The 27503-nt window shown below is 43.0% G+C and overlaps 1 protein-coding gene across 2 annotated transcripts in view; it reads left to right on the top strand.

The window, feature by feature from the left end:
• Positions 1 to 27503, top strand: part of IL1RAPL1 (interleukin 1 receptor accessory protein like 1) — a 2053286-nt gene that overhangs the window by 897601 nt on the left and 1128182 nt on the right. For both annotated transcript variants that reach the window (XM_087895235.1, XM_087895234.1), the window contains exon 3: positions 7384 to 7663. In XM_087895235.1, coding sequence (XP_087751361.1) covers positions 7384 to 7663 — 280 coding nt within the window. The remainder of the gene's footprint in view (positions 1 to 7383; positions 7664 to 27503) is intronic.

The raw sequence follows: 27503 nt of genomic DNA, 5'->3' as shown, positions 1-27503 counted from the left end.
CTTACTTGTATTTCATGTTTTTTTCCTGACTTTTTTATACTTTTATTCTTGTACTTTATATTCTATATTTCATTCTTATTTCTTGAAGTAAAGATGAGTATATTTATCTTTAATGCTTATAGCTACCCTTAATTCTTGTAAATTTATATATACAGGTAGTCCTTGCAACCATTCATTTAGTCACCATTCAAAATTACAACAGCACTGAAAAAAGTGATTTATGACCACTTTTTCACACTTATGACTGTTTTATCATATGATAAAAATTCAGACACTTGGCAATTGGCATATATTTAGGATACTTGCAGTGTCCTGGGATCAGGTGATTGCCTTTTGCAACCTTCTGACAAGCAAAATCAATGGGGAAATGGGATTCACCTAATAACCGTGTTATTAACTTAAGAACTGTAGTGATTCACTTAACAACTATAGCAAGAAAAATTGTAAAATAGGGGAAAACTCACTTAACAATTGTCTTCTTGGCAACATAAATTTGGGTGTCAATTCTGGTTGTATGTCAAGGACTACCTGTATCTATATTTATATTTATTGATTGATTAGGTCTTCTATCACTTTTTTGTGGCCTCATGGCTATAATAAAGTTATTTGATTTTGACTCATCCCTAGCTGGCCCTGCTTTCTCTTCTGCCGAGGGAAAAAAGATGGTGTTAGGGTTCCAGGCTCTAGAAGTGAACTAGAACCAGACGTTTTGGTGGCGCAGTAGCTCTCCAGATCCCAGCAGAACTGCAATTTCCCACAAGATTAATGGAATGGGACACTGTAGTACCACCTGGAATACCATCTCTTGCTAGATCAGAAGCCCATGTATTTTGATTCAACTGCAAATGGGAATGCCACAAGCTTATTTATAAATTTTCATTAAATATGGCTGTTCTTCCAGAAAGAATAATAAAATAATAATAAATAATAATAAAATAGCTGAATTGAGTTTTCTTGAACTGCTGTGTTCAATAAAAATCACAACATTTTTACAGAACTATAGCTACGTTGAAGCCTTTAAGGTGAACAGCCAGGAGATGAGGTGAGGCCAGACATGACAAAGAGTAGCTGAGAGTGGAGGAGCGAGGCAGGGCCGGGCGAGGTGAGGAAAAGCTGGGCGAGGTGAGGCGCCCCTTGATGTGAGTAACATTGAGTTCCCCATGCCCACCCTGTCATATGAGCACCCATCCATGCCTATCCAGCTGGTCATTAGGGCAGAGAACCGGTTGTTAAATTATTTGAATCCCACCACTGATAAACACCAACACCAGCTAAAGAACTGGCATTATTATTTCACTTGTTGTCTAAATAACAGTAATACAACATTATCTGCAATTGCAGACTTGTCTCTGTCTGTCTCTGCTTATTTAATAAATCAGTTATAATCTGAAGTAACCATTAGAGCATACTAGATTTATTATATTAATGACAATTATGACATTATTTTTAATTCCACCCCAGTATTTTCCAAGAAGAAAACCTTCTGCTACAAGGTCCAGGATTGATTGATTGATTGATTGATTGATTCATTCATTCATTCATTCATTCATTCATTCATTCATTCATTCAATTTGCATGCCACCCATCTCTCTACCAAGTGACTGTCAAGGTTCCAACTAATGAACCCAAACAAATCAGAACTCTAAGACCTCCTCAAAGGTCTTCTTTATTGAGTACATCATATTTTTGGCGCCCAAATGGCATTATTTTGAATTGGAAGCTACCCAGTGGGCAGTTAAATGCCATCTTCCATTTGTCCCCCTCTTTGATCCTCATTCTGTAGTATGCCTCCCTCAGGTCTAGCTTAGTGAAGACTTTCCCCTCTGCTAGATGGGCTAGCACCATGATGGTGAACCTATGGCACATGTGCCAGAGGTGGCATGCAGAGCCCTTTCTGTGGGCATGTATGCCATCGCCAGCTGCTCTTCTGGTTTCACAGAGCCCTCTCTGTGGGCATGCACGTGGTTGTCAGTTGGCCTTTGCATGTGCCATGGTGCCAGAAACCTGAAGACCAACTGGCCAACGTGCATGCGTGCACCTGAAACTCAAAGACCAGCTGGCTGGCATATGCATGCACACTGGCCAGCTGGTCTTTGGGTTTCCGGCGCTATGGCACGTGCACACTCCAGTTTAGACACTCGATGCCAAAAAGGTTCGCCATCACTGGGCTAACATTGGAGGGGTACATGTTCTACACACACACACACACACACACACACACACACACACACACACACACACACTGTTTATTCCCCTAAAATCAACACACAATCTTTTTGTCCAATCTTTTTTCTCCTTGAATAATACGAGGTCAGCCACATGGGATTTGTCCGGTTGGCTGAAGCCTCTGGCTAGGTTTTTGTCAATGTACTCCCTCAGCTCCTTCATTTCCTTTGGGGTTATGGAGTACATTTTGGGTTTAGCTAGTTTTGCACTGGGCAGGATCTCAATCACATAGTCGGTGGGCAGTGGGGTAGGGTAACATGTGACCTTCTTTGTCATTGAACACCCATGCTAGGTCCCGGTATTCTTGGGGGATTAGCTGGGTCCCTGGCAGTTGCTCTGATGTGGTTTTCAGGATCTTGTTCCCTTTCGGTCCCACTCAGTGCTGGAAGCTCCTCCTCCCAGCTGCTTTGAGGAGGGAGAGGACCTCTTCCTAACTTCATTTTTCTCTCTCTCCCTTCCCACCAGATTGTTGGGCCCCACTTGTCTAGCCCAGATAGTCCCAGAATTACTGCCTTGGTCATCTTTGGGACTATCACAAATCAGATAATCTCCCAATGTTGGCCCATCTCTAGCTGCACTGACTCAGTAAGGTACATTGTGGGAGAACTTCCTATCAGTGATCCATCAACATGCTTGAACCTCCTTGCGTGGATCCCTAGCTTCAGCACAGTCAGTAGGCTAATTAGGCACTGGATGCAGCCTGAGTTTATTAGGGCAGCCAACTCTCTCTGAACTCCTGAATTTGGCATCATGATTTTAGTGGGGATGGCAAAAGGGCAGATGGCTTCACTTACCATCAGGTCGTCTTCACTCTCATCTTTGCTGTCATAGGAGTGTCTATGGTGTCTCTTAGATGGAGTTCTCTCTCACTCACTTTAGGGGGAGGAGACCTCGATGGCCTGGTGCGCCAAGCTTGATTTTTCCCAGCCCTTCTGCAATGGCTTTTTTTGCTTAGATAATCTGGCCAGGATTGCTTTTGGCTGGGGTGTGGGAGCCAGGTACTCAGCAGCTCGGTGGCCCTGTTGGCCACATCTGAAGCACTTGATCGGGGCTCTGCCTGGAGCAGAAGGATGATCAGTGGGTTAGTAGCAACAGGTTGGTGACTGAAGCAGTGGCCTTCTTGGCTCTGCTTGGGCTTCAGTTTGGGCTCACTGGGCTACTTGCACTGCTTTAGCTCGAGGTCCAGTGCTATGGCCATCCAGTACCAATTATGGGTCTGCTCTGGGACTCACTGGTAGATGCAGGCATGTAGTAGTTCTCTGTCCAGGCCTTCCTTGAAATAGGTAGACCAGCAGTTGGTCCGGCTGCTCTCTCAGCTTGCCAGCCACTCTGCGGAACTGCCCAACATACTCCTTCATTGCTTTAGGTCTCAGATTTCTATTTCAGCCTGCAGGGCTTGGGATTCATTTTTGAATCTGGCTCTCAGCTCCCACAGGAAGACATAGACATTCCCCAGTTCTGGCGTGTCTTAACCGTGGAATCTCTTTTTTATTTTTATTGAAAAGTTTTACAAAAAGAAAAAAATTTCCCCCCCAATATTCCCCCCACCCTTTCCCTCCCCTCAACCCACCCTCCCCCCCAGACTTCCCAGAGCAAAATACAAGATATTTCAATTAACAATCATAAGCTAAATTAAACTATCTATCCTTAGACTACTAGATCCCCCCCTGAAGCCTTAACTCCACTATAGATAACATAATACTTCTAATACTTAATGTTCATTCATAAGCTATTTGATATTTTCTTGTCTGATACTTATTTTGAATATTATCAATCCACCTTCTCTATTCCAATACGTATCTTTCTTGTGTATAGTCCTTCAAATACGCTGAAATTTTTGCCATTTCTGCCAAATTCGTTACTTTCAGTATCCACTCTTCAATAGTAGGCAAAGAGTCCTTCTTCCAGTATTGCGCTACCAACAGTCTGGCTGCTGATATGAAGTTCAAAATCAATTTAGTCTCTAATACTGTACAATCCATCGTTATGCCCAATAAGAACAATTGAGGAGTAAATTTCAACCTTTTTTTCAGAATGTTCTGCATCACCCACCAAATTTTTATCCAAAATGCCTTGATTTTCTTACAAGTCCACCATATATGATAATAAGTTGCATCATCACATTCACATCTCCAATTTGCAAGCTTGCAAATTCAAATACATACATGATAATTTCTTAGGATCTAAATGCCATCTATAAAACATTTTATAAAAATTTTCTCTCAAATTTTGTGCTTGCGTAAATTTAACATTTCTAACCCAAATCTTTTCCCATGTTTCCATCATCACTGGTTCCTGAAAATTTTGTGCCCATTTTATCATACAATCCTTAACCAATTCCGTTTCTAAATCTATTTCCAATAAAGCATTATACAACCTTTTAATATGCATCTGACTTTGATCTCTAATCTGTTTCACAAGATTTTCCTCATTTTGCATAACACCAATTTTTTTGGTCTTCCCTCCATCTAGCTTGAAGCTGACCATACTGAAACCAAGTATAAATTATCCCTTCTTCTTTTAATACATCTAAAGATTTCAATTGCAGTTTATCCCTTTCCAAAAAAAGAAGCTCTTTATAAGTAATCACCTCTGTTTTTGCTCTATACTTATATTTTCTATTGCATGTCTGGGATTTGGCCATATGGGTATTTTATAATTTAACTTATATTGATACTTTTTCCAAACCCTCAGCAACGCATTTCTAAGTATATGACCCTTAAACACTTTATCCACTTTTTTTTCATATAACAGATAAGCATGCCATCCATATAGCAAATCATAACCTTCTATATTTAACATTCTTTCTTCAGTTAAGTTAAACCAATTGCTAATTTGAGATAAAACGGCTGCTTCACAGTATAATCTTAAATTAGGCATTTTAAGACCTCCTCTCTCACGTACATCCTATATAATTTTCAATTTCACTCTTGGTTTCTTCCCACCCCAGATAAAGGTATTAACCCCTTTCTGCCATTCCATCAAGTTTGTGTCTTTCTTAAGCACTGGTATCATTTGAAACAAAAATAAAAACCTAGGTAATACATTCATTTTCATTACTGCAATCCTTCCCAGTAATGATAGTTGTAGCTTTTTCCAGTTTTCCATTTCTTTCTGCACTTTTTGCCAAAGAACTTCATAATTGTTTTTAAACAATTTCGTGTTTGAGGCTGCAATATATACTCCTAAATACTTAACCTTTTTAACTATTTCAAACCCCGTTATTCTCCCTAAATTTTCTCTTTGAGATATGGACATATTTTTAATTATCATCTTTGTCCTGTGTTGATTTACTTTAAATCCAGATACTTTACCATATTGACCTATTATGTCCAACATATATGGAGCCGCTTCTATAGGTTGAGATAAAGTAACAACCAGGTCATCTGCAAATGCTCTTAGTCTATAATCCTGCTGTCTAATTACAATTCCTTTTATTTTATCAGAGTCACGTAGCTTGTTCAACAAAACTTCTAAAGTTAAAATAAACAACAATGAGACCATGGAATCTCATTACCCACTCCATGGCTTCTCCCTCTAGGTTGGTGGCCACGGCATTCACCATCACAATGTCAAATGGGTAGGCTGGGACATAGTGGTCTAGATTAGTTCACACCTGGTTGAGGAAGAATGCCAACTTCTCTGGGCCTTTATTAGTGGCGGGTCTGCTGGCAGAAGAGGGGGTGCCCACAAATTGGGGAACCAACTGGGGCCCAGATAGTAAGGCCACAGTGGGTGTCTATGCCATCTGGGGGGAAGCTGAGGTTAACCCCACTGGACTCGCTGCTTGTTGCTGCCATGGGAGGCCCCTTCTTTAGCATGAGCTTGCTGCCCCAGCTGGCTGGGGAGGCAGGCTGGCCACTCAATCTGCTGTGGTTGGGCTCGGGCTCCAGAAGGTTAGATGTTGCTGAGATGCTGAAGCCGCTGTCACTACAGTTGGCCCAAGTTAGTGCATCGGCTCCACTCTTCAGATCTCCATGTGGTTGAATCTCTCCCTCAGCCACTCTACCAATGGGCTTCCATCTCAGAACAAGGGCAGTCAACAATTGAGGAGACCTCAGGGGGAACTCTGCTTCGGCAGCCTTCGTTACCCCCCTGCACCAGGTCTCCCCCTCTGTTTGGTAGAGTTCCTCAATGGTTAGGACATCCTTTCATATTACTGGTCTTTTGGTTCTTTCCACATCTGGTTGCCAGTGGAAGGATTGCCTCTTTGGTCTGACCTGCCAGCTGTGCAGCCCTGGCTGGGGCAGAGCTAGTGTTAATGGTCACTTCCTCCATCTTCTCCATCTCTGATCTCCTCTGAGTCTTTTCCATCCTCCCAATGTTGTTGGGTGGCGGCCTGGACTCAGGACCTTGGGGTAGGTTTAAGAGAGTTGGTTTAATGTCAATATTCCAACTAATGAACCCAAGCAAATCAGAATTCTGAGACTAGGATCCTCCTCAAAGCTCCTCTTTATTGAGTACATCATATTGGCACAGCTTCAAAGGAAACCAACTCTAAATCTTTCCTGCAGTTTCAGTATAATTAAAATAGGAATTAACCCCACCCCCAAGTATCACAGGTCACGTTGGCCAATTGGGTTAATTGACAGGCTCTCCAGGTACTCCTTCCCTGACCTTATCCAGTAGAGATGATTTTGGTTCTCATTAGAAAACTCTCTATTGTGTCTAGTAAGGCATTCCAACCTCCTTCCACCCTTCCCCTTCTGTGTGGGAACTGAGGAACAGAAAAATGGCTGCTGCCAGGTTTGGTTTGAAGTTGACAGCAACTCTGGGCAGCTTGCAATTCCATTAATAGAAGAATAAAACAATTATAGAACAATTATAGAACATGAACACTTTTAATCAGTGTTGTTTTTAGGAGTTCAGAAGTGAGAATGGTACCTGATTGGTGTTGTGTAGAAATTCTCTGATATTATGAAGGAAGACGTAATGTTCTATGCTGAAAAAAATACAGTAATGATAAGGAAATGTCATGACTGTTCTTGAAAAAATTAAACTTCTCAAATGTGTATTGTCTCCCTTCAGTATTTCTCTTATTAATTGCATAGTTCCAAATCAAAACATAACATTCTACAGTGAGAGAAACTGTTTAAATTTTTGCAAAATACAACTTCTTAAAACTCATTTTTGCCTTTTTTTCCCCTCCTCTTTCAGCAGATGGATGTACTGACTGGTCAGTGGATTACAAAAAGTATCAAGTCTTAGTGGGAGAACCTGTTCGTATAAAATGTGCACTGTTTTATGGTTATATAAGAGCAAATTACACCATAGCACAAAGTGCTGGACTCAGTTTAATGTGGTACAAGAGTTCTGGACCTGGAGATTTTGAGGAACCTATAGCTTTTGATGGAAATAGAATGAGCAAAGAGGAAGATGCTATTTGGTTTCGTCCAACACTGGCACAAGACAGTGGGCTTTATGCATGTGTCATAAGGTATGTTTTAACCTTTTTTATCAGCAAGAAGTACATAAACAATATTTATTTATTTATTTATTTATTTATTATTATTCTGACGAAATCATTTTGTTGTCTAAATTATCTTGATTGCACAGTTTTTAAATAGAAACTATCTTTATGATGTTTATGTTTAATTGAAAAATAGTTTACAAATGTATTTGGTTTGCCTTCAACTATATTTATATTCTAGGAAGCATTCCTTAATGAGTTGTTTTGATTATCCTGTCTTTGAAATTTTTCTTGTTAACAAAAATGTGCATTGGTATGTTGCATATTGTATATCTCTTAGCTGATAAGGTATGGGCCATAGTAAAATGGTTTTCAAAGTAGTTTATATATTAGAAATCCTAGTTTGCATAGAATACATGAACTTGCTTATCACAAAACTGGATTTATGTTGTGATTGTGATATACAACTTGTGGCCTGAAAGGGTCAAAATTGATCAGTTGTATCCTTAGTGTTGACAGTGTATGCTTCATAAGTCTTTGGTGGAATTAAATCTATACATTTTCTATCTTATAAAAAGCTTATATGAAAGCTTTCATTTATGAAATCCATGATGGATGATGGAAGTCAATATTTACAAGCTCATTTTGTCACAACTATGGCAGTTGGAAGACTTCAGCTTGCAATCTAAGAGTAAATGATAAAGAACATGAATAAATGAAATGAAAGTGGGAAAAATATGCGTTGTGTGTCTGTGAATGTAAAAGAAAGACAAAGGTTATACCAGATTTGAATAATGAGTCTTGGATATTGTGGAATGAGTTGATGAGAACATGAAGTTAAGTGAAAGTTATAAGAGCCGAGGTGGCACAGTAGTTAGGGTGCAGTACTGCAGCTATTTCAGCTGACTGCTAATTCAGCAGATCAGCGGATCAAATCTCACCGGCTCAAGGTTGACTCAGCCTTCCATCCTTCCGAGGTGGATATAATGAGGACCCAGATTGTTAGGGGGCAATATGCTATTTAGGATACTGTCTTTGGTGTAAGCCACCCAGAGTCCTCAGAGAGTGGGCGGCATAGAAATATGACTAATAAAATAAATAAATAAATAAAGTTTATAATTAAAAAAGGAGTGACTAAAGTGATGTTTGCAGGATATAAGAATTGGTGCCTTTTATGCTGTAGTGGGTATGTATAAAAGTATGAATTGATAGGTTGGTGACAGTTACATGTGAAAGATTAATAATGAATAGTGATAATGGAAGAACCAAGAATGATTTTATGTAAAATAAAATGTACTGAATGAATGTACTCCAGTTGGGCAAAATATATTTTCTAATAAGTGGCACAAATAAATCTTTTGAAATGAAATGAGAATATTCAGAAACGTGAGAATTAATCTTTAATACATATGCATATATTCCCAAACTAATTATCATTTTTTATAGTTTCTGCTTTTGAAATGCATATTCTTATTTATTTATTTATTTATTTATTTATTTATTTATTTATTTATTTATTCATTCATTCATTCATTCATTCATTCATTCATTCATTCATTCATTCAATTTATATGCCGCCCCTCTCCGAAGAACCAGGGCGGCTCACAATACACTCAAAAAATCACTATAAAAACACTTAAAAATTAAAAACATTCAAGATATTAAAACCCATTCACACCATTCATAGCCGGATCTCATCAGATCACAAAGCGAGATCAATGACCCCAGGCCTGCCGGAAAAGCCAGGTCTTCACTGCTTTTCGGAAGGCCAATAGGGGATGGTCCAGACCTCAGGAGGTAACTGATTCCAGAGAGCTGGGGCAGCCACAGAGAAGGCCCTCCCCCACGGGCCCGCCAGCCGGCATTGTTTAGCTGACAGGTCCCGGAGGAGACCAACTCTGTGGGATGTTACCGGTTGCTGGGAGCTATGCGGTAGAAGGCGGTCTCGAAGATAACCTGGCCCTGAGCCATGTAGGGCTTTAAAGGTAATAACCAACACCTTGAATTGTGACCGGAGACCAATAGGGAGCCAGTGCAGCTCGCGGAGAATTGGTGTAATGTGGGTGTACCTAGGTGCACCCATGACAACTTGCACAGCTGCGTTCTGGACCAACTGTAGTCTCTGAACACTTTTCAAGGGTAGCCCCATGTAGAATGCATTGCAATAATTTAACCGTGAAGTGACAAGGGCATGAGTAACTGTGAGGAGAGCCTCCTGATCCAAGTAGGGTCGCAATTGGTGCACCAGACGAACCTGTGCAAAGGTCCCCCTAGCCACAGCTGTCAGATGTTGCTCTAATCTTAGCTGTGAGTCTAGGAGGACATCCAAATTGCGAGCCCGTTCTGAGGGGGACAATTTCTCCTCCCCCCAGAACCAAGGATGGACAATCAACATAGTGTTTAGGAGGCAATACCCACAGCTACTCGGTCTTTTCTGGGTTAAGTCTGAGCCTGTTGACTCCCATCCAGACCCTCACAACCTCCAGACACCGGCACATCACATCTACTGCATCACTGAATTGATGCGGGGTAGAGATATACAGCTGGGTATCATCCGCGTATTGCTGATATCTCACCCCATGTCATCGGATGATCTCACCCAGTGGCTTCATGTAGATGTTAAATAGGAGGGGAGGGAGGACCGAGCCCTGAGGCACCCCGCAAACGAGGGGCCTAGGGATCGACCTCTGTCCTTCTATCAACACCGACTGTGACCAACCAGAGAGATAGGAGGAGAACCACCATAACACAGTGCCTCCCACTCCCAGTTCCCTTAGTCGTCCCAGAACGATACCATGGTCAATACGAAAGCCGCTGAGAGGTCAAGTAGCACCAAGATGGAGGAATGGCCCCCATCTTGGGCTCGCCAGAGATAATCCATCAGTGTGACCAAAGCAGTTTCTGTGCTGTAGCCAGGCTGAAGCCAGACTGAAAGGGGTCTAGATAATCCATTTCCTCCAATGACCACAGGAGCTTAAGTGCCACCACGTTCTCTACAACCTTTCCCACAAAGGGTAGGTTTGAGACTAGATGAAAGTTCTTTAATTCTGCTGGATCCAGGGAAGGCTTCTTGAGGAGGGGCCTTACGACCACTTCCTTTAACGGTTGCAAGAAGGCCCCTTCCCTCAAGGATGCATTAACTAAAGCCTGGAGCCAGACTCATGTCACCTCCCTGCTGGCCAAAACCAGCCAGGAGGGGCACGGGTCCAACAAAAAAGTGGAGGAACTCATCACTCCTACAGCCTTGTCCACTTCCTCAGGAGTCACAGGCTCAAACTCATCCCACACAATAAAACTAAGACCTGCCCCTGTCATCTCGGTCGGATTTGCCCAATCAGAGTCCAGGTCCATCCTAATCTGAGCGACTTTATCCGACAGAAACTGCACAAACTCCTCAGCTCTACCCTGCAAGGGCTCCTCCACTCCCCCTACATTAAGGAGGGAGCGAGTCACCCTAAATAGGGCTGCTGGGCACGAATCAGTGGATGCAATAAGTGCGGGAAAATGTGAACCTTTTGCCGCCTGTATTGCCACTAAATAAGTCCTAATAAAGGTTCTTAAGAGTGTTCGGTCAGATTTGGAGTTATTGGTCCTCCAGCGTCGCTCTAGATGTCTCTTCTGGCGCTTCATCTCCCGGAGCTCCTCGGTAAACCAGAGAGCTTTCCTGGATCCACCACCATGGAGAGGTCACAAAGGCACAATCCGGTCCAGTGCCCCAGATGCCCCTCTATTCCAGGCAGCCGCCAGGGACTCAGCCGGACTGTGGACAAGGAAGTCAGGCAGTGGTGGGATTCAATTTTTTTAACAACTGGTTCTGTGGGCGTGGCTTAGTTGGGGGTGTGGCTTGGTGGTCATGTGACTGGGTGGGTGTGGCTAGCTGGTCATGTGACTGGGTGGGCATGGCTATGTGCATAGGGATTACTCAGAGGGCTGAAAAAAGTCATTTCTGACTGATCCTCACATTTTTGACCGGGTCCTTGCACTTATGACCATCCTCAGATTTATGCCCATTGCGGCATTCTTAACAACCGTGTCAGTCATTTTACCACTACTTCTCTTCACCACGGTGACAAGATAGGGCGCAAAACATAAAATGTGAGGACAGTCGTAAGTTCAAGGACTGGTCAAAAGTGCGAGGACCGGTCAAAAATAACTTTTTCAGCCCTCTGAGCAGCCCATATGCACATAGGGACTACCCAGAGGGCTGAAAAAAGTGATTTCTGACAGGTCCTCGCACTTTTGACTGGTCATCATTTATGCCATCATTTATCTTCTAGTCCAGAGGTCTTCAAACTTGGCAACTTTAAGCCTGGCAGACTTCAACTCCCAGAATTTCCCAGCCAGCTTGTTGGAGAATTCTGGGAATTGAAGTCCACAAGTCTTAAAGCTGCCAAGTTTGAAGACCTCTGAGCTAGGGCTTTGGGGCCAGCCTTTTGGGGAGGGGGTCCCATTCGGAGAGACCTCCTGCCTCTCAGGAAGCATCAGGCCCAGGCAGAGAAATTTGCCAAGGTTGGAGATCTCTGGACTAGAAGACTAGAAGACCTCCAAAGGTCCCTTCCAACTCTGTAATTCACTCTGTACACATACACACAAACACACACACACACACACACACCTCTTCTAAAACTATACATATTCAACCTCACTTACTACATTTGGAAAAACACACCCAGAGTCCACTTTCTGCCACCCATTTAACTATAACTTCTGTACATTAGAACATTACACATGCCTTCAGATTTACTTCCTTAGCCTGCACGTGACTGTTAGAGCCAGGAGAGATCATGGATTGAGTAAAATGTGGTGAAACTCACTTAACAATGCTCTTGCTTAGCAACCAAAATTTTGGGCTCAATTCTGGTCATAAATCAACGATGATCTCTGCCTTTCTCTGCATGGCAGCCTTGTCCTAGTAAACTCCTTCTCCTTTCTGACAATTTTCCTCACTGTTAGAGGCACCAAAATAATCCAGTAAGGTTTCCTGCTGGAGCAGGAGGTTGGACTAGATGGCCTCTAAGGTCCCTTCCAGTCCTAGATTGCTGTCCTGTTTCAAAGTGTCTTCTGAAGCCACATCTAGTGCCAGGGTTTGTGGTCCTTCCTTCCTCTTCTCTCTCTCTCTCTCTCTCTCCCCCCTTCCTTCCTCTTTCTTTCTCTTTCTTCTTTCTTTCTCTCTTTCTCTCTCACCCTCCCTCTTTCTTTGTCTCTCTCTCTCTCTCTCTCTCTCTTTCTTTCTTTCTTTCTTTCTTTCTTTTTCTCTTTCTCTCTCTTTCTCTCTCTCTTTTCTTTTTCTCTCCCTCTTTCCTTCCTTCCTTCTTTCTCTTTCTTTGTCTCTTCCTTTGTCTCTTTTTCTATTTCTCTCTCTCTCTCTCTCCCTTCCTCTCTTTCCTCCTGAAATGCCAGCAAAACCCACCACTTTGCTCCTAAAGTAGTCTAGGGCAGGGGTCACCAACCTTGGCAACTTTTAATCTTGTGGAATTCAACTCCCAGAGTTCCTCAGCCAGCCTTTAATGTGTCCCGCTTCCCTCCCCAAACCTTGGGAGGCAGCATCCTCCACGCCACAAAGCCCTCGAGGTGGCTGCAGGAGAGGGGAAAAGAAAAGAAAAGCCTTGGCCGCTGAAGCCTCTCGAAGGCTTTGAAGGTGTGTGTGTGTTTGGCGGCACTGAAGTGAGCCACGCAATTGGCCCCTTGCCTTCCGCTGCCACCGCCACCGCCACCTCTGCCTCTTCCTTCTCTCTGCCAGCAGAAGTCGGAGAGGAAAAGGCAGTTGCTTTGCTGAGCATTTCTCCGCATTTCCAGTGAGGGCGGCTGACTTGGGATGAAATGCGGAGAAACGCTCGGCGAAGCAACTGCCTTTTCCTCTCCGACTTCTGTTGGCAGAGAGAAGGAAGAGGCAGAGGTGAAGGCGGCAGCGGAAGGCAAGGGGCCGATCACAGCTGGCATGGTTACCCAGCGGGCTCCCTTCATGCGACTCACTTCAGTGCTGCCAAACACACACATACCTTCAAAGCCTTTGAGAGGCTTCAGAGGCCAAGGTTTTTTTTTTTCTTTCCCCCCCTGCAGCTGCTTCGAGGGCTTTGCGGCTTGAAGGACGCCGCCTCCCAAGGTTTGGGGAGAGAAGCAGGGCATGTTAAAGAAAGGTAAAAGGGAATCGGGGTGGGGGTGGATGGCAAGCTGGCCATGGGGACACCGGGAAGGCAGCGTGGAAGGCAGGCAAGCATGGCAGGGCTTCGGGGAAGGAAGTAAGCTATTAGCTCTCTTCCCCACAGCTGGGTGGCCCTGCCATGCTTGCCTGCCTTCCCGGCGGTCCCTGTGGCCAGGCCCACTTGCCTGCCTTTGCAAGCTGGTCTCAGGGACACTGGGAAGGCCACGTGGGAGGCAGGGATGCATGGCAGGGCTATGGGCTGTGGGGAAGGGAGTAGGGGAGGCAGGCTGGGATAGTGGGGGCGGGGGGCCAGGGGCAGCTAAGTAGGCTGCGACTCGCAGGCTTACCTGGCAGGCACAGTACTTAAGGCAGGCAAGCTGCAAGCGAGGATCCACACAGTATAAGTGAGGAGTGACTGGGTGGAGGAGGGCGGGGCGAGCGAGCGTGAAGCGGCTGGGGCAAGCGAGCATACCAGTTCAGGGGTGTGGCCAGCCAGCAATTACTAATGGTTCTCTGAACCAGCCCAAATTACCGCTACCGGTCCTTGCGAACCGGGGAGAACCGGTAGCAACCCACCACTGCTGCGAGGCCAATAAATTACAAAAAAACACCCAACTGTTTGTTAAATTACTGCTCGCCTGCCCCTCACCCTGCCCCGCCCCCACTATTTATTGGCACTTAATTGGTTCCACCTCCCTGCGATGGAGGAGTAGCGTCCTGAAGTCCAACCTCAGCAGGAAATGATCTGACCATGACAAGGAAGAAGCATCTATACCCCTTAATTCCAGATCATATCTCCACTGCCCCGAGAGAAACACCAGGTCAAGTGTGTGTCCCCCCCATGAGTCAGACCCTGAACTATTTGGGTCAGGTCCATGGTTGTCATGGAAGCCATGAACTCCTGAGCTGCATCTGGGGATTCGCCAAGTGATGGCAAATTGAAGTCCCCCAGTACTATAAGCCTGGGGAACTCCACCGCCAGCCCAACTACCGTCTCTAGCAGCACAGGCAGGGCTGATGTAATGCAGCTGGGAGGCAGGTATGTCAGCAACAAGCCCAACTGAACCCCTGAGTCCAACCTCAAGAGGAGAGACTCACACCCAACAATCTCAGGGGCAGGGATCCTGCAAGGGCAAAGACTCTTCCAGACAATAGCTGCCACTCCTCCACCCCTTCCCTGGAGTTGCGGCTGATGCAATATCTGGAACCCATTTGGGCACATCTCTGAGAGAGCACACACCCCTCCTGGCCCAGCCAGGTCTCAGTTGTGCATGCCAGGTCAGCCCCCTCCTCCAGGATTAAGTCCCGAACGAGGGGGGTCTTGTTAACAACAGACCTGGCATTAAACAGCAGCAGCCTGAGGCCAGGGCCCTGACATCCTGAGTCACCAGGTATTCGAGGCGAGCCCGGTAAACCAGAACTAGAAGGGCTGGAACAAGTAATCGCTTTGAGAGAGCAAGTCCTAGTTCCCCGAGAGCAGCCTACCCCTCGGCTCCCGCCATATCTACCTCTCCCAGTCATAATCGCAATACTCTAGCTCTCCAACACCCCAGAGATCCCCCTCCCCCACCTCAATGGCCCTCCTCCTCCCCAGCAGCAAGGCACCCCACTCATACCGGTCATATCTGAGCCCCCATCTGCTTCTGTTTGCACACTCAGCAGAGGGGGCTCCATTCCTTGCCCCCCGGCTCCCTCATTCTCCCCAAATTCACCCATTCCAAACCCATTCTTTCCATCCCATCCATCCCAACACCCTCTCACATACACACATGCACATCCTCCCCAAGATAAAATTAATTATTGTCATGTGTGCGTTACCAACAAGACAGAAGAGGATATAAACCGGGAATATTATCCTCCACACCTCCTTTGCCATAGGGCCAAAAACAAGCAGAGGAAGGGGGATAATTATGTTGATCGTTCAGTTTTTCTTTTAATTGTCTGCACTGCTCAGAGTTACAAGCAAGCAAGGTGAGGGGCTGTATAAAGTCAATAAGCAAGCTTTTCTGAAACAAAGAATTAAATTCCAATGTTGGAGCTTCACAGGAAGAAGCTTGGCCAGACGCGGCCCTGATCCGACCCAGTGGCGGCTCCTCCTTCCTCCTTTCGCAAGGCCAGACATGGGTCCTCTCCAACACGGTGCTGCTCAGTCTTTTGCCCGGTGGGGGGGGCGGCATTTGAGGTTTTACGTTGTGATGACAAGAGCAGCAACACTAATTATTTATCCAACCTTCAGGTAGCAAACCAGCCTCCCTCTGTCAGGTAACCAGGTGCCTCCTAGATAAACAGGGACTGGGGAAGCCCTTGCAATGTCACTATGAGGAACATTCTTGACCTCTGTGAGATAACATTACTCGACTTCCCTTGTTGTTGGACTGGCTGGGTAGAATCTTGAAAGGCCAGGCGTTTTCCCCAAGATTGGCTGATTTCAAATCAGAAATCTGACTTTGCTGCTAGGTTTTGGTTGATTTTAATGTTCGTCATGTTAGTATAATTTTAATCTGACTGTTGCACTGCTACAGAACTGTAAAGTCCACAATCTCAACGCAGAACTCTTTGTTCCCGTAGTGGTCAGGCTGATTTTTCATCCATGGTAAGTAATCAGTTCTAGATCTGTCTGTCAATTCCCAGACATAGTTCCAAGGAGTCTGAGCTTTATTCAGTCTGTTCCCTCAACAGTTCCATATCAGGTTTTCAGCTAACCCCCGGCTGCAAGCTTAGCACAGAAATTGGCTCGGAACCAAATAGATAACCAAAAGCCAAACAAACTTACAGCCAAACCAAAACAGTCTCGAAAATAAAGGTTTTTTTTTTTTGCCTGGATAGGTTCCAAAAACAAACAGCTCAAAATCCCCTCCAAGGTTAGGGTCTCCACTGAGGTTTGTCAACAACTCCGGTAATCCGAATTTCAGGCCTTGCAAGGAGAAGTCACAGGAATAGTCTAAGCCAGGAATACAGGGACCTTGGGTTGTAGTGTTGTAGAAAGAGAAAACTGAACAACATTCCTGGGTCAGCCAGAGACAGTTTTATTGTGCAGTTTCAGAACCAGATTTGTATCTGCAATTCTGAACAAAGGAAGAGTTCTGATACAACTGCTTTTATACATATCCAAGACAAAGGACTTTGCACAGCATAGTGGATATATATGGTTAACAGCATATATGGTTAACATACATTTGTTACATGATAATTGACACTTTTTAATTACTAAATTCCTACATTAATTTATAGTACATGAGATAATCTTAGCTAAACATCCTCCTCTTCTGTAATCACTGATGCATAGATTCATGGCTGGCCTTGGATTAATAAGTAACTTTTTGTTTCTTATGGATGTCCTTGCATCCTTGACAGATAGGCCCCTCAGAAGATATATATTACCAAGGATGGAATTTAGCTGACCTAGTGTACTTTCTAAACAAGCACTTTTCTTTCTTATAATAATGTGAATAAAAGAGGGCCCTCCAGTGTTCATATAGCTGACCCTATACCATTCACATTATTCACATTATTATATTATTCACATTATTCACTTTATTCCCCCCTTTGGAAGTTTTTCCATGCAGAAACTTCCACTACTCCCTACATATTCAATTCTCTAGTAGATAACATTCTATTCCTTCTTAATAAACAAAGCAAACATATAATATCTAGCAAAATATGACTAATCTAGGCAAAGGATAGGTATTTCTTGATCTTCACTCCCTTAATCCTTGGAGGTACTCTCTCCATTCTTTCCCAGGTTCAATTTCTACATATGTGTCTGCATCAGAGTCTTTATTTTCATCAAGGGAATTAGGGCTGACCTGATGATCAATGAGGCGCTCCATCAAAATTAACTCCTTTTCAGATTGCATTTCCTTCACCGCTCTCTTTGATAGCTGCCAGAGCAGAGGAATTACACAAGGAATAAAAGCTAGGCCTGCTACAGCACATATCAACAAGAATAACATTTGTTTTATCCAGCCGGATCCAGGCAACCAAGAAAACCACATGTCAGTTGTTTGTAACCTCTGACTTATCTTGGAAGCCCTATTCTGCAAATCCTTGGCAACTTCCCTGACCATGCCTGATTTATTCATATAGAAACAACAATCTTCTCCCAGAAATACACACAAACCACCTTTCTCTGCTGTTAGGAGGTCTATGGCACATCGATTTTGTAGGACCACTGCTGCCAAAGAATCTATCTGGTCTTGGACTTCTACCAAAGTCCCAGCAATTTGGTTCAGGCTCTCTTGAAGCTCTTCTGTCAATTGCTGAAACTGTATTATGGAGTGGGTTATTCCACCTATACCTGTTCCAGCTGCAGTTCCTATTCCCATGATTACTAATAGTGGGACTAGGACTGGCACCCGTTTCTGAATATGTCTCATGAGAGGAACAGGGATAGTATGTTCTCCACTGACAACACCTATTTTAGGAAAAAGGTGTACTAATGTGCATGTCCCTGTCCAGTTTGTTGGTAAACACAAATACGCATCCTTTCCACACAAGAAGAAAACTCCATTTTCTCCTAGACATACACCTATATTTATGGAAAAGGCATGAGCTCGGTGGTTCTTTTCATTAGTCCAGACCCCCAAAGTCCCTGCCACAAACATTCCAGTCAGCGGCTGTAATGGGACTTCTAGTGAAGGGTCCTTTTGCTTATCTCTGAGAGTTGGGCCTTCAAGAAGATAACGGCAGGTTACATTTCGAGGGGGAAAGAGAGCACATGAACCTGATTTGGACTTTAAGGTGAACCAAAAGGGAAACCGTGTTGGCTGAAATGGCCTCGGACATTTTTCCAAATATATATTCCATCCTCCCCACCTTCCCTTTTTAATGGTCATATTAGGTGGTATTGAGAAAGTGACCTTTTGTTGAAATAAGTGGCGGGCAGAAGGAGAAATACTTCTGGTTAATTTGACATCCATAAGGTTCATTCTAGGGCCAAAGTATATTTCTGACGGACATTGTTCTTCCGTCAGGGACCCTACAGGAATACCAGATGTTTGATGTCTCTTTACACACAGAGAGGGTGTTCCTATGATTTCTACACCAGTGGCTATAGGGCCAGCTATTGGAAGGCAGCTTATTCCCAGTCTTTTGAATGCATCATAAAAATCTCCTTGCAACTTTGATGTTGCTGCTTTGTTTTTAATATCCTTTTTAAGGACTAGGGTAGCTTTTGTTCTTTCCCAGAGATCTTGCTCAACTGGGACAGCATGATAAGATGAAGGACTAGCAGACAAACACAACCAGCAGTTTTGACCCAAGGTAGAATCAGACTGATTAACGAGGCTTTGACCTAATTCCAGTATCCTTGACATGTAATTCCCTTTTTTCAATTGTTGCAGGGGTCCGTTCTCTTTTTGTTCTTGTATTCCCCCCTTTACCGGGATTGTCAATTGTTTGACATTAGATCTTGGAGTCAGCTCAGGTCTAAAGTAATGACCCCACCTACTGATGATACATCATTGGCGGGAGCAGACTTGACCTAAAGTGTCTTTACTTAGTGTCCTGATGCTGGTCGGTTCCCCGGGGTCCTCAATATTTCTGGATCCTTCCTCCTGGACAAGGGGGATTTCTCAGGCAGTCTCACAACAGTGGAAACTATTGTTCGAGAGATTATCACTTAATAGACCCTCTGCTAAGAACATCCAAAGCCATAAAAAAAATATAATCACTTCCTTTCAACACACACAGTACCTTAATATCACAACACCCTTAGTTTACAAACTCACTACGGCAGGAAGAGGGTTAGGGGTATATGTAACTTGGGAAAGAGCAGTATCAACCTCAATCCTAGGTGTCCCACCGAACCGGTCCTTATATATATAATACAATTCCAATAGTAGGGCTAGGATAGGAACTGCCCAGAGTCCCCACACCCAACCTTCCTCAAGCATTAGTATCTTTAAGAATTTTCTTACTAGTTTCTGTCACAGTTAATGGGTTTTACAGTATAAATTACAGTTATGGAATGTTGTTTTCCCCCAGTCCGAGCTTTGGCCGTGTGCTGGGAACCAGCTTCTGGGGTGGTTCGGCAAGGCTGATGATCACCACCGTGCGTTGAGAGTCCGTTGCCGGTAGGACTCAGCAGGGTGTATTCTTCTTGAACTTCAGCACCAATGGCTTGTCAGTTTTTATCACCTGGTATGTAACTGGATCATTCTGGTCTGCGGGCTTCAGTCTCGTCCAATGGACCCAAGATCTTCCTTCTAAAGTCTTAACTGCAAGAGGTGAACACATCACAACAGTATATGGTCCTTTTCATCTAGGTTTTAAGGGCTCATTTTTCCAATGTTTTATCCATACTCTATCACCTGGCTTGTAGTTGTGACCTGCAGTCGTAATAGGAGGAGGTCTACATTCTTGCATATATTGCCTCAGTTGATTGACATGATTGTTGTGCTGTTGTAGCTGTAAAAATAATTTCCTTGCTTCCACACACCCCTTTTGAACTAGGTCTGGCCAGCCTTGAAAGTGGTGCTTAAACAAAGTAGGGGGCCTACCATACAGGAGTTCAAAAGGAGACAGCTGGTATTTAGTTCGTGGGGCTGTTCTAAAAATGTACAAGGCCATGGGGAAAACTAGAAGCCATGGCAAGTGGGTTTCTAAGCACAGTTTGGTAATAATTACTTTTAATGATCTATTAGCTCTTTCAATTTTTTTTTGCGGATTGGGGCCAAAAAGCACAATGATATCTCCATTTCAGGCCTGCTGCTTCAGCTAGGTGGCGATTTATACGTTGCACAAATTCGGGGCCATTGTCTGAACTGATGGTAGATGGACATCCAAATCTAAGGATTATTTCCTTTAAAAGAAAGTGTGCCACTTGTATAGCTAATTTATTTCAGGTAAGGTAGGCCTCGATCCATCCTGAGTAAGCGTCAATGAAAATGAGCAGAGCTTTATAACCATTGCATTTGGGCATGTCAGTAAAGTCCACAACTAAGTAGTCCATGGGCAAGTAGGAAATGGGCTGCTGTCCTGGTGGTAAACGCGGTCCTTGCTTAGCATTCACTTGTATGCACGTAGGACATTGGGAAGTTACTTTGGCAACGAGGCTCTGCAAGTTAGGTATGTAGAATGTTGCTTGCAACTGTTGGGCTAAAGCAGTCTTGCCAATATGTGAGGTCAGATGTGCCTCTGATACTAAAGGCCAGACAAGTGAAACTGGTACCACTAGGCGATTGTCTGGAAGGGTATACCATCCCTTCACAAGAGTGGCTTTCAGATCTCCTTCAGCCTTTTCCTTCTCCACATGAGTATAGGTGGGATGCGGTCTTTCAATGTATGATTCTATTTCTTGTGGCAGATAAAGATAATAACCACTTTTATCTAGGGGCTGGCGTGCTGCCAATTTGGCCTCTCTATCAGCAAATTGATTGCCCTGTGCAACGAGAGAGTCTGCCTTCTGATGACCTGGACAATGGATGACAGCTAAGGATTTAGGAAATTGTGCAGCAAAAATCAATCTTTTAATTAGAGGGGCATGTTGGATTAGTTTGCCTGCAGAATCAGTGTTCCTTGTAAATGGCTGCATGTGCTTGAATAGTCAAAAAGGCATATTTACTGTCTGTGTACACATTAATAGTCTTGTCTGTGGCTAACTCTAATGCTCGGATGAGTCCTCAGCCGCTTGAGCACTGGTACCCACCGGAAGAGGAGCACTTTCAATGACTGCATGTTAGCTAACTATAGCATACCCTGTATAATGAGCACCATTTTCCATAAAGCTGGAGCCATCAGTAAACCAAGTAAGCTGGGCATATGGAAGAGGTGTGTCTGTTAGGTCTGGTCTACAGGAATACTGAGGGTCTAGTACATGTAGGCAGTCATGTAACGGAAGGGATGCATCGGGTATAGGCATAAGAGTGGCAAGATTGATAGTTGCACATTGGTGAAGGCTTATCTGGGGGTTTTCTAACAGCAGCGCTTGGTATTTATGAAGCCTCTGATTACTTATCCACAAGTGTCCTTTATTTTCCAGAATGGTTTGCAATGCATGGGATGTGAAGACTGCTACTTTAGAGGTAAAAGTCAGTTTGTTGGTGTCTCTCATAAGTTCTGCCACAGCGGCCAAAATTTTAAGACAGTGTGGCCAGCCTTGGGCAGGGCCATCCAGCTGTTTAGATCGATAGGCCACTGGCCGTTGCCATGACCCTTGCTGTTGAGTCAACACCCCTAATGCCACATTATGACGAACATCTACATAAAGAGGGAAGGGCTTGGAAAGATCTGGCAATCCTAACGCTGGAGAGGATACAAGTGCTTTTTAAAAATGACTTAACGAATTTACTTGTTCCTTGCCCCATTCAAAAGGGTCTGTTTCTGCTCCCCGGGTTGATGCATACAGGGGTTTGGCAAGTAAGGCAAAATTGGGAATCCATAAGCGACAAAAGCCCATGACTCCCAGAATGCCCCACAGTTCTTTCCGATTTTTCGGTGGGGGCAGTTGCAAGATTGCCTGTTTATGAGGTAGGCCCAAATTCCTCTGACCCTGAGACAAAATGTATCCCAAATATGTAACTTCTTTCTTTACTAATTGAGCCTTCTTCCTTGAAGCTCTGTATCCACAGTCTTTCAGTAACTCAAGGAAGGTCTGGGTATTTTGGAAACAGTTCTCCTGAGTGGTTCCTGTTACTAACACATCATCTACATACTGGAGGAGACAGTCCCCTTCCTGAACAGGTTGGAAGTACTGCAAGTCCAAGGCCAAGGCGTGCCCAAAAAGAGTAGGTGAATTCTTAAAGCCTTGGGGTAAATTTGTCCAGGTATACTGACAATGTCTATGCAGTTCAGAGTCTTTCCACTCAAAGGCAAACAAGTCTTGGCTATCAGGGAGTAGGGGTATGGTGAAGAAAGCATCTTTCAGGTCTATGACTGAGAACCATGCGGCCGTGTGAGGAATGGTTCCCAGCAAAATGTAGGGGTTTGGGACTGTCATATGGAGCATGACCACCGCATTATTTATGGGCCTTAGATCTTGCGCCAGTCTCCACCCCCCATCTAGTTTCCAAATGGGCAGAATGACTGTATTCCATGGGGACTGAGTTTCCCTTAGTATCCTTGCAACTAAGTATTTGTCAATTAAAACTTGAATGGCTTTGGCAGCCTCTTGAGGGAAGTAATACTGGGGCACTCTGATGGGCTTGTATCCCAATTTCAATTTACCTTCCACAGGAGAGGCAAATTTAGCTAGTCCGGGGGGATTGTCCTCTGCCCACAGGGTGGGAACATTAAATTCCTCCCAATTACTTTCAGGGGTTTGTCTTGCATTAACATCAGTCGCCAAGTGAAACTTCCAGTTGACTCCATGGACTTCGCTGACGCTCCTCCGTAGGCGCCCGATCCCCGGTACTGTAAAAGCCCCAGAACAGCCGAAAAACAGCTGTCTGGGACTTGGAAACCCTCTCCCCGGGCAAAGGGGAGAGAGAAGAGCCGACAGGCGGAGGTAGAGCCCCCCAAGCACCCTAGGAGAAATCTTGGGGCGTGAAGGGTGAGGGCTCCCTAGAAGTCTGTCAATCTGCTCCGGACCTGGGAAGACTCCGCTATTTAGCGGAGCTAGAAGTTGCGACCATCTCTGCCGATAACAAGTGAGGGGATTCTTAACATCTTTAATTGCTGCAGGCAGAACAAGCCAGGAGAAGTCAGACTGCAAGTATTTACACTTAACTCCAATGTTTATAGCCTCCTTCAGAAGTAACAAGTTAGCAATTTGCAACAAAATGGCAATTGAAGCTTGAAAGGGAAGGGTGGAGAAAGTGAAAGTTACAGAAAGTTTCGTTTCGCTGGTAGCCTCTTGCCTGGAAAGAACTGTTGTGTTGAGAGAAGGAGGATTTTAAACGTTAATTTATGATTGGGAAAATTATTTGACTTTGATGAACTTTTCTTTTTGGCTTCTGATTGAAATATAACGATCAATTTAAACTGAAAATGGCCTCAAAATCTGTAAAGAATGTACCTATTAAAGGAACTGGGAGCGCTGGAAGCTCCCCAGCTCATACTCCTAGATTGCAAGCCTCTGCCCCTCCAACAGACCCACAGACTTTAACGTTTGAAATGATACAAGAAGCCCTACAAGCCACGCAAAATAAAATTACTACTGTGATTAATGAAAAAATTAATGAAACTAATGAAAAAATTAATGAAACTAATGAAAAAATACAGGCTGTTTCAGAGGAGATTTTAATTCGGAATCGGCAAATCAGAGAAGTTATATTATTGGCATTTAAATGTTTGGCAGGTGATATTGAAATGGTGGATGATAAAGTTGAAGAAATTAAGCAATCTACGGAAATTCTGGATAATAAATTGGGAGAGACTCACAGCAGACTCGAGAAGGCTGAAGTTAATGTAATGATGTTACAATATAGAGATATGGAATTTGCTTTAAGATTCAGAGGGGTGAAGGAGAATAAACAAGAGAATTTGAAAGAAATGATGTCACAGGCATTGGCACAGTTGCTGGGGGAGATGAAAACTGAGCTGGGCTGGCAGATTGACAAGGCATATCGTGTTAACTCTTGGGTGGCCAGACAAAAACACTTACCAAGAGACATTGTAATATATTTTACTACAAGGAGAGTATGCAATGAAATTTTACAGGCTACTTTTAAAAACAAGCTTCAGGTTGAAGGCCAGGAGGTGATGACAATGAAAGAAATTCCCCCCAAGATGTTGCGAGCTAGAAGAGGAGAGTATGCTTTTCTGGTGGATGAGTTGAAAAAATGCAAATTACAGTACAGATGGGAGGTGCCAGCTGGTTTAGTGGTGACGTATTCTGGAGAGAGATATTGGCTTAATACAATATGGAAAGCAAGAGATTTTTACATCAATGTATTAAAGGCTGGGACACCCAAATCACCAGAAGGAAAAAGAAAGAAGGAAGTAATGGAAGGAGAGAGAGAAGAGCTACTGACAGTAGTTCGGGGGGGGGGAGTTTTGACTGGTCAAGAAGAACCACTACAAATTCAGATGGCTGTTCAAGATGTGGATTTAATTGATATATTTGAAGAACTGAAGGATCAAAGACAGACCAGAGCAGCAACAGCTAAGCGTAAGGAAGAATTAAAACAGCAACAGCAACTGCAGATAGCAACACAAGAAACTACCAAAACAGAAGCTGTGCGGGGAGCAAGACCTAAAGGTCAAATGAGGCAAGACCATCAAAAATTGCTTCAGACGCATCAGAGGCCCAGAGATGGGAACTAGATTTTTGACCTGGAATGTCAATGGTTTGAATTCTCCACAGAAAAGAAGGAAAATATTTCACTATCTTAAACAATTTAAGAATGAAGTAATTTGTTTACAAGAGACTCATATTAGGATACAAGATCAAAAATATTTGACAAATGCAAGATTAGGTACACATTATGTTTCAGCAGCATCAGAGAAGAAAAATGGTATAGTTATATATGTGAAAAGAGACTTAATTGCAAAATTAGTTGAAGCGGATGATCAAGGAAGATTTTTAGCGATTGAACTTTTAATAAAAGGAGAAAAAACACTTGCAATTGGAGTATATGCCCCGAACCAACAACAAGAAAAATTTTATAACTTACTACACTCAAAGTTGACACAATGGAGATATAAAACTTGTATCCTATTGGGGGATTGGAATTGTGTTTTGGACGTAAAAAAAGATAAGAAGGGACCTAAACAAAATGTTTTAACAAGAGCAAAATTGCCCAAACAGTTCTTGGAGATGATGGATGACTGGGAGTTGAGGGATATTTGGCGTGAAAGAAATCCAGAAGAAAAAGACTTTACTTTTTTCTTGGATAGACATCAATCTTTTTCAAGGATTGATTTTATATTAATTACTAATGATTTATTATCTAGGGTGAAGAACACAAAGATTTGTTCAAGAACATTGACAGACCATAGCCCAGTCTGGATGGAATTGGAGTATGGGAAAGAGCCTAGGAGGTCCTGGAGGTTAAATGATAATTTGTTTAGATACGAAGAAAATGTAAAAGAGTGTAAAAAATTTATGAAAGAGTTTTTTGCTATGAATATGCAAAAGGGTACATCTGTGGAAATGGTATGGGATGCAAGTAAATCCTACATGTGAGGAATTTTGATATATTTGAATAATAAATATAGAAAGAAACAGGGGGTAAAAAGAAAAGAGTTAGAAGAGGAGATTAATAAAAAGGAACAGGCTTTAATAGCCAACCCAACAGATAAGAAAATTAAAGAGGCAATCAATTTATTGAAGGGTCAGTTTAATATGTTAATAGCAGATCAAGTGGCAACCAATTTACAATATGCAAAACATAATACTTTTTGTAACACTAATAAACCAGACAGGTGGTTGGCATATTTGTTAAGGAAAAAGCAGAAAGCAAGGACAATAGAGAAAATGAAATACAAGGGTAAGAGCCTTGGTAGTACAGTGGTCTAAAGCACCCTGTTATTAAGAACAGCTGCCTGCAATTACTGCAGGTTCGAATCTTGCCAAGGCTCAAGGTTGACTCAGCCTTCCATCCTTTCTAAGGTAAGCAAATTGAGGACCCAGTTGTGGGGGCAATAAGATGACTTTGTATAAATATACAAAAGAATGAAGGTTATTGCTTAGCACATTGTAAGCCGCCCTGAGTCTCCGGAGAAGGGCGGCATATAAATCAAATTTAAAAAGGGGGGGGGTAAGGAGGTTTATGAGCAAGAATTGATTAAAAAAGCTTTTTTAGAGTTCTATTCAAGGCTGTATACTGGTGATAAAATTCAAGATATAGATATAGATAGATATCTGCAGAAAGAGAATATCTATATAACTTCAAAAGAGCAGAGGGATAGCTTAAATCAATTGATAACTTCCGAGGAAATTATGTTTGCAATTAAGCAGTTGAAAGTGGGTAAAGCTCCTGGAATGGATGGTTTGACAGCTATTTATTATAAAAGTTTACAGGAGGAAATGGTGGAACCACTGAAGGAATTATTCAATAATATACAACAGGGAGGAGAGGTACCTCCAACTTGGAAGACAGCATTTATTTCGCTGATCCCAAAAGATGGGCAAGACTATACAGATTCTAAAAACTATAGGCCGATTTCACTTTTAAATACAGACTATAAGATTTTTGCTAAAATTTTAGCAAATAGATTAATGACAGTTATGCAGCAAATGATTCATCATGATCAAACTGGTTTTATTAATGGGAGACAAATGAAAAGTAATGTAAGGCAAATTGTTAATTTATTAGAGTATTTGGGAAGGAACAACCAGGTCCCCGGGGTGCTAGTTTTTTTGGATGCTGAAAAAGCTTTTGATAGATTGAATTGGCAATTTTTATTAAAACTAATAGAAAGGATGCAATTTGGAGAACATTTTACACAATCTATTAAGGCAATATATCAAAAACAAACAGCGCAAATAATAATCAATGGTAGTTTAACAGATAATTTTAATATAGAAAAAGGAACAAGGCAAGGCTGTCCCTTGTCTCCGTTATTGTTTATTTTGACACTGGAAATTTTATTAAATAAAATACGTGGGACTGATATAATAAAGGGAATTAGAATTAGACAGCATGAATATAAGCTACGAGCATTTGCAGATGACCTGGTGGTTACCTTAGCCCAACCGGTACAATCGATTACAGCCTTGATGGATATAATCTGCTCATATGGACAAGTATCTGGTTTTAAAATAAATACAGCTAAAACAAAGATAATAGCTAAAAATATGGACAGAAGCCAGAAAGAAGAGATAGAAAGGTAATATTTAGG

This window comes from Pantherophis guttatus, chromosome 5 (genome assembly GCF_059756535.1).
Source record: "Pantherophis guttatus breed Tessera chromosome 5, ASM5975653v1, whole genome shotgun sequence".
Taxonomy (NCBI): Eukaryota; Metazoa; Chordata; class Lepidosauria; order Squamata; family Colubridae; genus Pantherophis; species Pantherophis guttatus.
The sequence above is the reverse complement of the archived record's forward strand: the minus strand, read 5'-3'. Positions and strand labels throughout refer to the sequence as shown.